Source organism: Cottoperca gobio, chromosome 9 (genome assembly GCF_900634415.1).
Source record: "Cottoperca gobio chromosome 9, fCotGob3.1, whole genome shotgun sequence".
NCBI lineage: Eukaryota > Metazoa > Chordata > Actinopteri > Perciformes > Bovichtidae > Cottoperca > Cottoperca gobio.
This window is the reverse complement of record NC_041363.1, coordinates 29,370,598-29,388,235: the sequence shown is the minus strand read 5'-3', so window position 1 is coordinate 29,388,235 and position 17,638 is coordinate 29,370,598. Positions and strand designations below refer to the sequence as shown.

General features: G+C 39.3%; 1 protein-coding gene across 1 annotated transcript; it reads right to left on the bottom strand.

The window, feature by feature from the left end:
* Positions 1-290: 290 nt before the first annotated feature.
* On the bottom strand, positions 291-16,949 carry noxa1 (NADPH oxidase activator 1). The gene is made up of 15 exons (XM_029438794.1): positions 16,776-16,949; positions 16,365-16,447; positions 14,533-14,641; positions 12,533-12,664; positions 11,545-11,652; positions 11,358-11,417; positions 11,235-11,272; positions 10,979-11,117; positions 4,742-4,810; positions 3,915-4,002; positions 2,859-2,956; positions 1,928-2,088; positions 1,342-1,450; positions 566-689; positions 291-397 (listed from the first exon to the last, which is right to left on the bottom strand). Exons 1-15 carry the CDS (start codon positions 16,947-16,949, stop codon positions 291-293), a joined length of 1,599 nt encoding a protein of 532 aa, XP_029294654.1.
* Positions 16,950-17,638: the final 689 nt, after the last annotated feature.

Here is a 17,638-nt window from a genome sequence, read left to right as displayed (position 1 = left end):
GAAAACACGAAAAGTAGAGCAGGTTCAATATAAACATACTCTTCAGTATCATAGACATACACAACATGATACAACATACACTCAGTCACACATCCACCCAAACCTCCTATCTACACAGAATCGCTCTTTATACAGCCTCAGTGATACCATAAGAAAAATAAATATTTTAAAGCATGAAAGTTGAAACTCACTGTATGCCCATATAAGAGTGTTGTTATTTATTCTCAGGCTGTACTGCCATCAGTCTCAAGTTAAAAGGTTTATTACAAATGACTGCAGTAACACTGCTTTTATAAATCAGAGATGTGGATGATGTCGGCGTTCTCCCTGTAGGCAAAGCAGCTGGGGAAGATGCCTATTTCCCCTGCAGTGTGTCCCTCCAGCCACTCCTCATTAACTACAAGAGAGTGAGAGAAGAAACATAAAGAAGCAGTGAGACTCACATGTGAACAGAGGATGAAGCAGAGTGAGAACATTTCAAATGAAAGTGCCCCACAAAAACAAAATACTTTTTATGATTCGACTGACAAGCAATTTAGTATGAGTTTGACCCACAGGGCCTCACCTTCACCCAGGATGTCGATGGTGTCTCCTTCGCTGAACTCCAGGTCTTCTGGGCCCTGAGCAGTGTAGTCGTACAGCGCCACCATCTGGTAGAGGATGGTACGGTTGTCCAAGGGGTCTTCTGTCTGAGGATTATAACTGTATATTAGATAAATACCTGGAGGAATCATTCTTTACAAAATCTAAATTTGGGCATGACAATGTGTTTAGTGAAAGCAACATGGAATTGTTCTTTTCCTAAGGGACTGCATGAAAAATACTGGGGTTGTGACTTTTCTTTACTTAACTGCAACAAACCCCTCCAACATATAAAAATAAAAAAGTCAGTTAAATCAGTACATCTTATTTTGTCATTAATAGCCAAAGAATCTTTAAAAAATGAAGATGGTGTATCCTAAGAGAAGATAAGACAAGATATTGTATGACTTAATTTATCCCCAGAGAAATTCATTATTTTAACACAATTTTCTCTCAATCATGTTTCAGTGCTCATTGATATGCTGAAGAAGACAGAAAGCTATGTGCTCTCACTGGTACCGATGAGCTCTTTTAGCAGAGTTGTTTCATGTGCTGGGCAGGTATTGTACAGCGAGACGTTGCAGTTCATGGCCTGCACCTTAACCCCTTGGCCAACCGGACAGCCCATCTTTAATCCACTATAAATACTTTGATTAGTGCAGCTTTTATATTGGTAGGAGGAATTCTAGCAGGACAAAACCCTGTAACTGATGTCCGATTTTAAGCCCTGATGCGTGTTTAGTGTCTTTAAATACTCACCTGGCACCACAGGGTAGCTCTGCCAGCCTCAGCCACCTCTTGCACAGTGCGGCAAGGCCTCACCTCGCCACCCAAAGGTATCAGCACCCGGGAGCCATGCTGCTTATGCCTGATGAGAGATGGGGAATGGTTATGGAGAGTGGTAGCACAAGAATAGATGGGATATTGAGGGCATCATGGGAAAACATGTGTAAACAGAGGACAGAAATACAATTTTATTTCAGGACGACACAAGTGATTATAAGCATCAAAGCAGGGCTCTGATGGTTATAATTTGTTATCAGCTCCTGCCTTATTTTCAAATGCTAGACAAATTAACTGGTCCCTTTGTTATTAATCCGTAGATGTCAGGATTTTGTGATGTGTTTTTATTCCACGATGATGCAGTGTCAATTCTATTCTGCTGTTTTTGCCTGTTTCATGGATTCCTCTCATGTTTATGGAGCTGAAGACTCAGTGCCCTTGGTCTCATGTTAGTTGTTCTTAGTAGGAACAGATATGGACAAAGAAAAGCATATTTTTAGAAATGTAGCATCACTTGCTGAAATTCAAGGAGACAGAAGTGGGTTGGCAGGCCTGTGGTTACCTGAGGCGCAGCTGAGACGCTGGCTGGCCCAATTTCTGTGCGATGCGTTCCTTCACTTCATGGTACGGTGTGTCCAGAGGGACAGACAGAGCCACAGTGTGTGTGTAGTGGACCTTCACCACCACAGAACTGGACTCTGCTCCCTGAGCTACATCAGCATGCTGGGAAGAAGGAGCAGGAATACATTACAAGATCATGTAAATACAGCTTTTATTAAAAAATATTCCTTTTGCCCAATCCGTGTGAATACTTTTTTACATGATTATTATGTATAAAAGTACTAGTATAAATAATAATTGTAGTACTCTTTTGTTTAGTGCTGGAAGTAACTTTGGTTACAGGGACAGGTCCAGCCCAAATGTTTTTGGGGCCATAACAGAATTCCAGGCCCTGACCATAAACTGTGTAGGCCTAATATAAGAAGCCTTAGTCACCGTGACATCATCCATTGGTTTGTGTACTACCGTTTTGAAGCTTCGAGTTAAGAATTTCATCGTCACTATCTTGTTTTTTTGGGACCAGAAGTGACCTTATTTGCACGAGAGCGTGGAGCTGGAGAAGAGCGAGGCCCTGCAGGAACAGGTAGGCTACCATTAGCAGCTAACGCTAGCTACCTAGCTTGGCTATTTGGTAGGAAAAAACTTTTTTTATCCAAACGCTGAATACATCTGCCTCCTGTGAGCGTCATCGTGACTTAATCAGGACACATCAGCATTCCACCTTCTAAATTCAATTTTACAAAGCAGTTTCTTCACAGGTCCGCACAATCCTCCTAAATTTAGGTGTGTGTGTGTGTGTGTGTGTGTGTGTGTGTGTGTGTGTGTGTGTGTGTGTGTGTGTGTGTGTGTGTGTGTGTCATTAGTTAGATGTGCAAAGAAAATAACTTTGATGTGATTTCAGCTTTTTCTGGCTGTTCAGAAAGAAATATTACCTGGTGTCTGGTTGTGTACATGGGAGGCTCTGAGGCTGCCAGCGTTGCGTGGGTGGCAGTAGTGTAGGATGGAGGTGGAGTGTCTGAAGAAAAACGAACTGCAGGGAAAACACAGTACAGGTACAGTCAAAATATGCATACACACACACACACACACACACACACACACACACACACACACACACACACACACACACACACACACACATATACACACCCATACACAAGTCTAAAGAAAGGTTAGACAGGTAGATGTTCTCTGAGTCCACGTCTCGTTCCAGACCAAATTCAAAGATGGTACAATTTATTTCTATTGTAAAAGCCTTTTTTGGAAAGGTAACTGCAATGTGAAAACAAAACTAAATGTAGACAATGTAATGTATAAAAAAACCAATGAGTATTGTTGCCTGAAACTAGCCTAGTTAACGTTAAACGTAAACCACGTTTTACAAACTGCGTCCGATATGTCATTTCGGGAGTCGTTTTGATATGAGGACGTGTTGTAGAGTCTGTTCAACAATGCATATACAATTCTAGAGAAAAAAACTTAATAGTTGTGCTTTTGTATTCATTCTGATATTCATTTAATGGTAATCGATATCAGCAAACACAGCTGTGATTCTGAAGCCTTCCTGAACCTGCAGTTGTCATTACAACCCCAACAGCTTTTTAAAGGACCGGGTCACAGATTCACATTTTTGTGATCTGTCTTCAAACAACACTCACATCTATGTTCCTGCCATGTCTGTTTCATTATGCTTTTATTATTCCTCATTGTATTGTTCTTTCAGCACATTGATCAACTTTAGTTGTTTTTAAATGTCCTAAATTAACTGAACTTGAACTTATGTGAAGTTAATATGAGGCTTCAGCAGTCTCCCTATTTCCCAGTTGTTTAAACAAATTAATGATTGCTCTGTTCCTGGAATTAAATGTTATAATAGTTTATTAGAGCAGATCAGAGGAAGAGAAGTGGACAGGTCTTCCTCTTTTGAGGCAGGAGGATTTTAGAAAAAGTAGAGTAGGGGGTCAGGAGGTGTGTGGTCAATGTTTTACCCCGAGGAGGAGCTGCAGGGCTGGGCTGGGCCTTTGGGCGGGTGGGTGGCTTGAGTCCGGGTGGGAGAGGGATCCCACTGGGAACTCTCTGTAGAAGAAGACAAGACATGAAGGTGGGTGAAACAGCATTCTTTTTCTAATGTTGAAACAACATTTTTCTCCCAGCAGGAAACTTATATCTTTTGTTCAATCAAGTGCGGTAATTTTCTAATTGTTCCGGCTGAAGGGCTTTACTGTAACACTTAAAATTATCATGTTTTTCCCAGACACAAACTTTGGCTGACTTGTCTCGGGGGTGAAGCAAATCAAATCAAATCAAATGTATTTATACAGCCCAATATCACAAATGACACATTTGTCTCAGTGTGCTTTACAGACTGTACAGGTTACGACATCCTTAGACCCTCGCACCTCACAAGGAAAAACATCCTAAAAGAAACCCCACAATTAAAGGGGGAAAATGGAAGAAACCTCAGAGAGAGCAACTGAGGAGGGATCCCTCTCCCAGCACGGACAGACTGTAATAGATGGCGTGTGTACAGAATAAACAACATAGTGAAAATACAACATCTATGTGACAGAAATGATCAGGTGATCATATATGAAAAAGATGGATCCAGGAGGATGTCAAAAAAGTTTCTTTGTGCCTTCAAAAAATATATATTAACGTATTAACATCAGGCAGAGAAAACTAACATTTTTACAATCTGTGAAGTGCCAGCATTAAAGGTCGAAACTAAATCCCAGTCTGTGTTTCCTATCATGGTTGAGTGTAACATATATTGGCCTGAACATCATAAAGTTTTTACATTATTACAATAAATTACATTCACCTTTTTGCCTTTGGACGTCTTGACATCTGCAGGATCAAGCAGGGACATTGGCAGAAGTCCTCTCTGAAAAATAAAGGACTTAAAGTCAGACACTGAAATATAAAAGACACTAAACCACAGTGAAATACAGGTTTTTCACTAGCTCAAAAGGTTGGAGGCACCACATTCTCAGTATTGTGTCTGTTGTATGTCTTGTGGGGGCAGCAGAAACTAATTGTGAACACAACATTGACATATCATTACAATAAACTGTAGATTATAGACTATATAAGAAGTGGACGTAATCACTGTGAGGTCACCCATTGGTTGTTGGACTACTGTTTTGAAGCCTCAACTTTTGCATTTTGGCTGTCCCAATCTTGTTTTTTTGGAGCCAGAAGTGACAAGTAATTAGACAAGAGGGTGAAATTGGAGAGGACTGAGTTACCGTTAGCATAACAAACGCTAGTAAAGAGGTGTGAAAAAATAAGTGTATGAATTGGTAACTCTAGATCCCTGGTTAATTTGATTTAATTTGTTTGCTGTTGCAGAGTTGGAAGAAGCAGGTTTGCACAAGCTTATTTATTTGAGGGTCAAAGTTCAAATTATTGTCAAAGATAACAACCAGGTTACTTGTGGAGGGTTTAACATTGGTGGACAGAGGCCTGATGCAGGATTTTACATTGGAGACAAAGTTATCACAACAAATAAGAAGAATCTGGGTTTTGTCTGAATTTAGATAAAGTGACATCCATTCCAGGCTGTCATGGAGAGTAATAATATTACCCATGTTGTTTTGTTTAACTGAAACGTAAAGCTGCCTGTCGTCAGCAAAGCAGTGGTGAGAAATGCAGTTGAACAGGTAACTAGAGGTAACATATATCCACAGAGTAATTGGGCAGATGAGGACACAGGAGTTGTCCATGGCAACCTAAAACTGCCTATTTGACGGATAGGATGACAATTTCAATGCAGGTGTTAAGAGGCGTTAAGTCAAGAAGGACCAGGATAGAATGTTCGCCATTGCCAGCCCGCATGAAGATGTCGTTTGTCACTCTTAGGAGTGCAGTTTCTGTAATAAAAGCCAATCTGGAATTTATTAAAAATATTGTGACCTGAAAATGAGCTCAAGGAGTGTTGTAGTAAATGTTTTTAGGAATAAACATGTCGAGATTAATTTATTTTATGGTTCATGATTCATTTGAATAAATACCTAAATAATACCTCATTTTGTAATGTGATGTATTTTGCTTAATATTTGTAAAACAAAAACAATACCGATATCATTGGAAAGCTAAGTATTTTGTATTTTGGTATTTGGTATTTTAATGGTTTCATGAGAATGACTCGTATAGCATTTGCTTTGCCTATTTTGTGCTTATGGGAGGATTGATTTGGATGTCAATAGTCAATAGTAGTGAAGTAGTTAGGGTTTGTGAGTTTGTCATAAGTGTTGATCTGTTGTATATAAAATGATTCTGCACATCGCTAAGGGACCTTCGGGACAGTGATTGTAAGCTAGCACAGCGCTTTGAGGATACCGCCGTGAAGGAGAGGAGTGAATGGGCAAAGGGGCTGGATAAAATAATTGCACGCGTTGCTAAAGGGCTTACGGGACGGCGACAGAGTTGTGTGTATAGTGATTACGAAGGACCTGCAGACTCACAAGGAATAAGAACACATTTTTTGGTTGGAACCAATCTACTTTGATGGGAAAGATTTTGAGCAACAGCTGGATAAAAACAATTATTGAATCAAAATGGTGACAAAATACAAAGCTTGTAAATATTAAACAAACAATTATCGAGTAGCAGCGACTCTGCGGCTGTGTATATCACTGTCATCCCCGGAAGGGTTGAGTGGGAAATAGGTAAATTGGATTACATTATCAAAACCCAACAAAGTCATGGAACAGATAGGTTAGAAATTAACCGTACAAGGAGAAGAAAACATAAGCCAGGCATTACTGCCTGTAAACTATTTGTTTGCATAAGAACAAAGGAGTTAGATGACAGATGCACACAGGCACATGCTGTGCAGACACAGACACTGATGAGAGAAAGAAAAATGCAGGTAGAACAAGTCTACTCATCATTGCCTGTCAGGCTATCACCCTACTCTCGCAGCAGGAAATTGTCTGATAGGATATAGGACCATTCCCAATGACAAAAGTAGATGATGAAGAGAGCTTGAAATAGAAGGCAGGGCGAAGGGGAAGTTCAAAGTGACACAGAGAGCACTAACAAATGACAAGGGGATAAGTAAAAACATCAAGGAAAAAATAAAAAAGAAGACTCCTGATGGGGATGTGACCATACAGGTAATTCTTGCAGAGAATGCCCAACAAACCCATGGACAGGCCCAGCTGCAGAATGGCAATAGAGGGGGAATTAATGTCCTCTCATCACAACCATAGGATGAGCCCATCATAATTGGGACTATACATGACCAAGAACACTCATTCATGATCGATACAGGGGCCATCTGTTGAAAAAACTAACTCAAACTCCCCTCTACAGTTCATCAGTCAAGACTGTATCAAGTAATGTAATCAAGTAATACCCCAGAAACAGCCGGTCCCAATGCTAATTATAATAGTGGCACCCCTACTGTATTCAGATAATAGACCAATTAACCTACAAGAAAGAGACATGTTATGTCACCTAAAAGCCAACATTATGTGCACCCAAGATGCCTCCTTGTACACTTCCCAGATGATACATTAGCGAAGATGATGCCAGTACAGACATCAGAGAAAGCCATCAATCAAGTCCAACCATTGGTATATTGGCTCCGACTAATGCCAGAATCTAGACTACTCCAACAATGAAATACATGGAAACTATGCTTTGTGAGTTCTCATACGAGCAGCAGGAAAAACAAATAATTCAGCCCAATTACAGTGGATGGAGGAGGCAGAGGAGGCCTTCCAGGCACTAAAGGGAGACTTGTAGTCTGCTCCAGCACTCAGGGACCCGGATTACTCCAAACCTTTCCACTTTTTTTTTTGCAGAACGATCAGGATTTGCTAGTACAGTATTGATACAAGATACGCCAACATGAAAACAACTACTGGCATACTACAGCACCAAACTAGATAACATTATCAGGGGTTTTCAGTGGCACTAGCAGGAATATGGTCCAGGACCCACAGGCGTAGGTCTAGCTCCACGGAGTTCCACCTCAGCAGGACCAGGAACCTCAGAATATGCAGCCCCCCAATAACCGGGACCATTAAGATTTGTGGCTCCAGTATAACGTGCACAAGCTATTCCAGCACCACCTCCACAGATGTCTTTGTTGCTGTATCAACCGGCACCTCTGGGAGAATCCGCTGAGAATGACACTGAATACCAATCCAGTTGTTGACGTTGGAGACTCTGATACATTGGCTGATATAAAAACGAGAGAGTTTCAGTGCATGGTAGCTGGTCTACCACCGCACAAAGCCAATGGGCTGCGCCTCACAAGAAAGAAGGTGCCCAGACGAGGCACAAATAAACGAACCTGGAACAGGCACCGCTTCATGCATCGGCAAATAAAAATCCAGCTAAAAATTGTTGATACAAGAAAGGGACCTCCTCGCTTGCTACCAAAGACTGAGTGGGATTGGCCTACGTTTCACTTACCCAATCTCTGCCACGTTGAACTTTGGACTCTGTCAACTGTCAACTGTCTCTTAAATAAAGCCGCCACACCCCACCATAATTGGATTAATGACTAAATTGGCACACATAAAAGAGCCCCAGAGGAAGAAGAGGGATTCACCAGGACAGATAGTCCTGATGCCAGGTTTCTTAACACCTTAAGAGGTTTTCTTAGACACCCCCATTTACTTTAGATGTGTCGTATATTCATGAACATTTTAAGTAACAATGTTTCATCAAAGGGTTGAAACACCATGGTAGAAGGTTAAAAGCTCCAGGTCACTGCAGATGATCTGTAATGTTTTTGCACAATATGTAAACATATAATTATTGTTTTTTGTGATATATGAGAATTTTGAGTGTGGGTTTTTATGTGATGCAGGATCCATGTTGCAAGCGTACTTTGTGCATATGTTTTAACAAACATGTCATCAAACTTTATCTCACGGTTGCTGTTTCGGGTTTCTTGTCTTTCGACAGTACATGTGGAGGTTAAAGTGTGACTGACAAGTCACAAAGGGGGGAAATGCTGTAGTACATTAAGAATGATAAAAGATAATCTATGTATTCAGCCTGTAATCTTGTATCCATATATTACCAATGTATTCAGCATGTAATATTGTATTCATGGCAAGGTAGAGACTGCAAACTTGTAACTGGAGGACTATAGGAGCAGGTTCTAAGGCCCCAAGGATAAACAGTGTCAAAAGTGACAGATGTACCTGGTCAATTAAAAATGCTTAATATGGAAATATGGAAAATCCCAGAAGTAAAGGGTTAAGGAAAAGTTTGAGGAGCCGGGATTAAGAGAGCCATGAGTGTGTACATCAAAGCAACATGTGGGCATCAAGCACCAGAGAGTTATAGGCATGGCCAAGTGCCAGGGATGCGAGCAGGCCTGACCTAACATAAAGAGACCTGAAAGATGCTGTTATCAGCAACAACCTGGCCACGAGGGTGAGATTATATCATACGTGTAGTCTATATAAAATGCTAACAAGAACGTTTTGTAAGAAAAAAGGGGGTAGGATATAAAGCAAGCTACCTACATAAGTTACGTATATCTGTCAGCTCAGGGTTCATCTCTTTTCTTTGAAGAATAAACTCTATTGCATCGGAGTCTGATCGTCTCCAGTAAATTATTTTCATGGCCCAGAATTGGGTATCTCTGACAGGAGCTGCTGTGCAATGTTTTTTCAGGAAATTTGGAGATGAATGTTAGTTTTGAAATAAGTATTTAGTTATTCGGGCAGGTTTTTTAGGCTGGGGCCCAGAGTAGGAAGGACCTCTTTAAGGACTATTGGAGGATTACATCTAAAGGTTCAAGAGGACAGGTGCATATGAGATAATATGTTGATTAGATTGTGCAGAGAGATATGGGTGAACTCGGACAAGATAGTATGGGTCAGAAGAAACAGAAGCATTGTTAAAATGCAAGTTCAAGTAAGCTATCATACAGCCAACTCACAATAACCTGTTTCATAGGCCGACCTGAAAGTGTGGTTATGTTGGGTTTTTAATAAAACAAAACACATCCTCATCTAATACCAAAATAATGAATCTTTAATTTTATTTTCACAGACCCATATCTGGCAACATAATGGTTGTGTGGGAAATAAAAATGTAGTTTACAGGTGCCATACAGCCTATCCTTCTGGCATGCAATCGGCTTCACAGAAAACCCTAAAATTACAAATAATCTTTGCAGTCAAGCAAAACTCACATGCAGCTTATTGAACAGACCTAAATTTGAGCATCAATGTTGGCATGCTATTTAGCTACATAGATTGGTTTATTTCCAGCCACCAGACATATTTTATTTGATGCAAGTTCATCAATTCTTAGTTTAACGTTGTGAGCTGTAGTCAGTTTAAGAATGGAGGCATGCAGTTTGTCTGTGAGGTGAGATCTGTGAGAGAATGTGATGATCTTCATTACAGAGAACATGCTCAGAACACGGGCAGCCTGATGGCAGAGCTAGCTTTCTTGATAGTTTGCAGACAGTGGAGGTGGGCCAGTCTTTTTACTGTGCAGACCAAAGCTAAAACTAAACAGGCCATCATTTATTAAAAACCTAAATTGATTTGTGGTCCGGATCAAAGACACATGTCCTTTAGAGTGTATTTGAGTGTGAACACAGTGCAGCCAGCTAAAGAGACAGATATTTCCCTTAGAAGTTGGTGTGGACCAAAACAGAGCTAAGAGTAGAGTGGATATTGGACTCGCATTCATCAGGTGAACACAAACCAAATGAATGCTAATGTGGCTCTTTGTCTGCTTGATCTGTATTGTACACAGGCAACTGTTTGGTACTATGTTCACTATTTAAGGTCATAAGATGTAAATGATGTGTTTTTACATTGTCATGCTGACCCCATGTGGCCAAAATATAATTAAATGCAGCTTTAAAGCTTCAAAACGTATATGTGATTGTCTCTAAGGGGTTTTAAAGCTCAATGATTTGTATCAGGACATACAAACTCACACAAACTCACACACAACAAACACAACTCACACACAACAAACACAACTCTTAAATATCAGTCTATTAGACTTACACTGCATCTTTGGCTCATTAGAGATTCATAGATTTCCCTCTTCTCACCTGTCCATCATATATGACCGTTGCCATCCCATCCCTATCCTCTTCGCCAAATAAAAATAAGATGGCCCCTCCCGGCACAGTCAGCTGTCCAGGGCCCCGAGCCATGTAAGGGATCCGCATGCGCATGTATCGAGAATCACTTACGGGTGATGAAAAGACAAAATCAGTCAAATTTATAAATTACAAGCCTTATTACTATAATGTATTGTTTAAAACCATAGGTTAATATTTCAATTTGACTGGTGATAATACTCACTGAGCTCCATCCACTGTGGGCTCATAGAAACCAGGTTTCTGTTGTGAAGACAGAGTGATAGTTAGCAATGGGAGTGATTGACTACAATATCTGTATTCATATTGACACTTTGGTCATTCTTACCTGCAGCCTCAGTGGTTCAAAGCCTCCAAAATCATCATTGGGAATCATGGAGGAAATCACCTGCAAGCAAAATCCATACATTACTGTTTTTATCTCACAGTCTTATAAATGTGACAAGAAGTTGGAAGTTAATTCAAGTATTTTACCATACACCCATGAGACAACATTCACCATCACTACACTCTACCTTTGCTTTGCCCAGGAAGTCTCTTTGTTGCAGCTGTTCCACATCCTGTTTCCTGGGACGAAACACCACATTCTCAGGCACCAGGAGAGGATCCAGGACCTCTTCCCGCTGTTTTTAAAGTCACAGTGAAGTGTTGTTTTTCTAATACTGCTTCTGATTGGCTGACTGAAGATGATTAGCAATAAATATACCATAATATGCAAATATATCAAATACAATATTATAAAGGAAACATGGGCAGCTGTAGTTGGAAGTTTCTGAGGATCAGGCAGATTGATAAACTCAGGATACATATTTTTCAAAGCAGTAAGGATTCTGTCTGAACCTCTCTTTTATGTCAAAGTGTGCACAGCCTGGTCTCCCTGGGTAGTCCTGCTCTGCCCCTTCTGCCTGCCTGTGCCAATGTTCAGCCAGCCAACCAGAGGCAGAGGAGGGCGGGTCATGCCGTAGCCATACTAGCAAAAAATGAATTGCTGTCAGGACTGGGAGCTCAGAGCACAGGGGTATGTGTTGGTGTTTACACCGCTAGGACAGAGAACATTGACAGAGGAACGTAAGAAGAGAAAAGGAAAGAGTTACCGAGCACTGAGTAAATCTCAGACTGGCTTTAAGTCGTTTGCGAGAGCTTTGCGAAATAAAAGGCTGCAAGATGCTGAGTTGGCCTTTTTGCTGTTACTAGTAAGTACTAATGGCTGGCTTCTTATGTCTTGTGTTGTTTCACTTGCCTGATGCTTGACTGTGTAAGCAAAGCTTTTGACTTGGTTTTTGATCATAAGTAATGTAATCATAACAAATTCATGTGTAACGTTACAGCTGTCCATATTTATGACAGCAGTATATGAGTGAATTGCACTTTGACACTGGAAAGGCCCCATTTTTAACCCTAACATACGCAACATAAACAGTGCGGTGCAGTTGACTTTGAAAATTAGTCACCGAAGTCTGTCTCATGTCCTTTACATTTTCTTCCGAAAGTTGTGACACTCACCAGAACGCTATCCAAAGCCACCTCTATGTTTCCCCCTCGACCTCCTCTCTCCTGCGAAGCCGACAGCAGAACCTCCTTGGCCTGCTCCCACTGGCCCATCCGACAGTACACAGCTGCTGCATTATATAATACCTATGGAACACATCACAATTATACATTCCAGTACCATCTCATTAATATTCCTGTTATATAAACTGTTGTGTTAAAACCCACTTACAGATATTGTACTATCATTTACAACAGTAAACTGTCTGTATAGGGGCCAGTACCAATGATTCAACTAACATTTCTGTCCTTTCAAACTTTTCTTCTTTCTGGTTTTGGTACAAAACTCCCCATGCACTGAAGTGTTAAGACACTGGAAAATGGAGCAAACACTTTCCTGCTAGAAAGGCTAAGAAGCAGCATTATTATTCAATGTCAGAAAGATGTTGCATAGTGCTTTTTTTTAATCCTTTTTTTGTTGTGTCATAGTTTTCAAACTACCATGGTGATGTTTGGGATGTTGATGTTTGTTACTGAAATAGTTTTTAAAAAATTGTTGATACCTTACCCCAAGCCGAAATATAAAAACGTATGTTATTTAGAAAGTGTGCCACGAATCAATTAATTTCTCTTCATGTCCTGAATCAACGCATTTAACGCTATTCATTCCTAGCAATTCCACACTTAAGTCCCTAAATCCCATTTGTTTGAACCATTCCAACAGGATCCAATCAAGTTGCAGGAAAGAACCATGAAGAACTTTACATTACTGAGAGCCAATTGACAAAAATGCGAGCAAAGATAATTACCAGCCGTGAAAGCATCGCTGGCAATGTTTTTAGCTGAGTCTGTGTGTGTGTCATCATGGCAAAATGTGCCCCTGGCGACTCCTACTCTAGCAGGAACTACCACAGACGAGGTTTTGAGGACTGTCAGTCTGTGGACAGATTTAGTCACCGCGGCAGTGTCACAACTGTGCATGATGCAGTCCCAAAACTTTACAGATGTATAATAGAATTTTCATCTAGAGACCCGGAAGAAAAAGGTTTTTAATATTTAGGATATTTAGGATGTAAGAAAAATATCACATAGATTTGTTTTTTTAATAATGTTCCTTATATATGTTTTATAACATGTCCCTTATAGTTGACATCGGGTCATCTTTAAATGTATTTGAATTCTTTCTTATTTCACGAATATTAGAAACAAATATAAATAAAATTTGAAAACCTCTCTTCCTCCTCATCTACTGACAGCTCAATGTTTGGCTCTCCCTCGATAATTTTTTACAAAATATTACCTATATTATTTTAAAAGTTGAAAATAAGAAGGAAAGCAAGTCACACAGTCCCCCACAAAGGACATGGGTCAACTGTGTGTTTTGAAAAGCTTAAAATGAATGTATAATAATATAATATAGTTAAAACTCTCAAACTTAAAACAACCAACAACATCCTTATGATGAACAGCAACAATATATCTTTATAAATTTGATTATAAATTTGATTACTTATTTCCATAAAACGTGTTTGCTGCAATTCCCCATCTCAGAAGATTATCAGGGGTATGATGCTGCCTGTGATGTGTTGTGATTTCTCAAACTGATTACACACAGTAGCCTTTAAACCCTGGCTTTAAGCGTCTTGTCTGGACTAAGCCATAATGTAACTGTTATTGACTGTCTGCAAGCACAGGTACATTATCTGTGTGAAGCTAGACCATGTCTTTTCTGTACTGTGAGAAAAATGTGATGTTGTGTAACCTCCTTTTCAGCCTCCATCAATGAGGCTTTGTTAGCTTCCAGGTGAATGTGATGTTTGAACTAAACAATGGAGGTGATGACAAAGCACAGTCCGCTCTCTTTTCATTCCTCAGTGCTGACAGACCTCATGGGATTGGATTTCTTTTATATTCCATTGTAATGTGCCAGAAGAAGCATGCTGGAATCCAACAATTCCCTGTTAGAAGGCAGGTATGTAGTGCAGTGTGTACGTGTGTGAGGTTAAATGTCAGACCTGCCAACTGTAGAGTTTGAATTGCAGTCCCAGTTGTGTGTAGTCGATGACCGTGTTTCCTCTCATATGCTTCTGTGCCCAGATACAGTCTGACAAAGCCTCCTCCAACCTGAAGAGACAGCAAACGGAGAGATGCACAGTAATGGATTAAATGTTTTTTTTTTCTAAATGAAAATGCAGCACCTACAAAAGCTCTATACAAAAACCGAACGTTGTGGTTTCACAGGGGTGTTATGGGTCACGCAAAGCAAATTGTTCTCAAACCTCACAATATTAAAAAGTCTCCAGGAACTCACGTAGACTACGTGAGTCGCCCGGCAGAGCATGTTCTAAAAATAGCACTAGTCACCATGAAGCTCCGTCTAAAATGTGTATTTAATTGTTTGCTGTTTGTTTGTTTTTAAATCAATAACACTTGAATTATTCTTTATTTTAAAATGACAATATTGAATATAGAATTTAAAAAACAAAAATGTTTTATATGAACTCTGACCCTGTAAGGTAAATTTCCATTTCCTTTTTCGCTGAGGCAAGCTAGCGGGAGCAGCTACAATGCGGCGCTAGGTGTTTACGCTAAAAATGGCAGAAAAGCAAAAGAAAACAAACTATTTTCACAATGATTGGGAGGAATAATTATTTTTTACAACAGTGAAATTAAAGTGTGTATGTCTCATTTGCGGGGCGAAGGCAAAGCGGAACATTGTGGAGACACTTCGGTACATGTCACAAAAGCTACCATGCTAACTAACTAACTAACTAACGAGAAGAACGTTTCTGATGTCATCTCCACTCTCCGATGTTACAAAGTTAGTGTTTGTACAAACAGGATATGATTTGAAGATGTGACCGTTAATGATTTCCTTAATTGTTTTTACAGACTAAAATATAACTGGTGTGATTTTAACAAAATGCTACAAATGTGCTCATTCATACAAAACTGTCAAAGATATTTACAAAAATATCAGAGATGTGATAACTCTGAATTTCAAATGTTGACATAGATTGAGAACATAAATAATAATGCATGTTTAAATATATCTGTGTTTCCTACCATAAATCATTGTTAATAATTATTGTGAGGACTAATTAACATTAGATCAGACAGTCTCTTCACATAAATTAATATTTATTATGATTATTATTATTAATAATAATCATAATAATAATATTATCATTAAAGGTGAACCATGCAACTATATTATTCAGGCAGTTTATGTCAAACAAGTAGCCCTATTATTCAGTACCCTTGAAGTAGCTCTCAGTATCAAAAAGGTTGGTGACCCCTGATTTAGACAGAGCCTGGCTAACTGGTTTCCCTTGTTTCCAGTCTCTATGCTAAGCTAAGCTAACCGGCTGCTGGCAGTTGCTTAACATTTACAGTGCAGATATGAGATCTTCTCATCTAACTCAGAAGTCAAAAAGGTATATTTCCCAAAATGTCAAACAACTTCCTAATCAATGGTCTATATACAACATCCAACAAATAAAGTCATCAAAACATTTTCTGCCATCCTATCAAATCAAACTAACAATCGTTCTGTAACTGACCCATCGCCTATCTTTCAACAGGAATTCCATCCCATTAAGGAAGCAACAAACCAGTTCATGTGACCTTTAGAGCCAAACTATGCACCTTTAAGAGAACAGCCACCACACTTATTTTCCCCTCATTTCCCAAGATTCTCTTAAATAAGTTTTTTAAAGATTATATGGGACACTCTACAACATAGTGTTACAGCAATTTCAGAACTTACGTAGTATACATATTATAAATCAGTATTTAGGACAGATTGGTCAAATAAACCATTAATAACATCAATCAATCAACCTACCTGTCAATCTTCATCATCACTGCGGCTCTCTGGAAGAAGCCGACAGCAAGGCGTTCATCCTTCGCAATGGTGAGGTCTAAAGCCTGAACATCACAGAGGGGAAAAGACAAGTTGATGTTGGACACAAACATATGGAACTATTACAATATGCTTCCTTTTTAAAGTGTAAGTATTCAGCAGTGATGTAATGTCAACTGATCTATAAAGCATAACACAATTATTTATTAAATACATAAAAAGACATTAGTTATAACCTATAAACCTTTATCAACAACGTTTGAGAAACTTTAAGGGTTGAAATGGAAATTATAATTGAATAACAAAATATTGTCTGTTTGAATCACTTCAAAGTTTTAACAGAAATGTCCCCTCACAATCCTCCATTACCCTCAATACACACAACACACTGACCTTCAGGGCTAAGTCCAGCTGTCCCAGCACCAGGTGAGCTGAGGCCGCGTTGAACAGAGTGCGAGATGTGGGTTCACTGATCTGCTCGAGTTTGGACAGAGCTCCTTGCCAGTCCTTAGCTTCCCCCGCCTGCACCGCCTCATTCCACAACCGCAGTAACTCAGTGTAAAGCATTCTGGACAGAAGAAGAGAGCAAAACACGGGATTACAGCTATAAATATACAACACATGAGGTTAGTCTTTGTTTATTTGAAAGTTCTATATTGTTGAAGATAAAATGAATTTGTATTTCTGTCTGTTTCTGTGTTATTCTGCACTTAAGTGAAAGATATGATAAAAAATCCTTACCTTTTACCTATTTATAGAGATATAAAGGTGAACACACACCCTCTAACACATGTCTTAGGGTGATAGTGCAAAAATATCATTGATCATGATAAATAATACATTAGCGACCGGAAGCATTATCATTCAGACAGCCTATGAGTTTGCATCTGATTTGAACATTTGAAAGGATATTACAGTACTTTTTGTACTATAAGACAAGAATAAAGCTGCATTGATTTAATATGCAATCATTTTCCATTAATCTTCCTTATGCACTGTCACTGTGGATAAATGGGTAGTTGGATAAGGATATATGAAGGATTTTAAACAAATAAAATAAACTTTAAACAAAATGTAATTCCATATCTTTTCGTACATCAATTAATTATTTTTGTCATTTGCAAAAACTGTATATGTGAAAGGTGGCTCCTATTCTTAGAATATTGATAATGTAATATTGATGTGTGGATTACTGAATTTGTCTAGAAATTGTAATAAATGTAATAGGTACCCAATCAGGCTGACTGACACGTGTT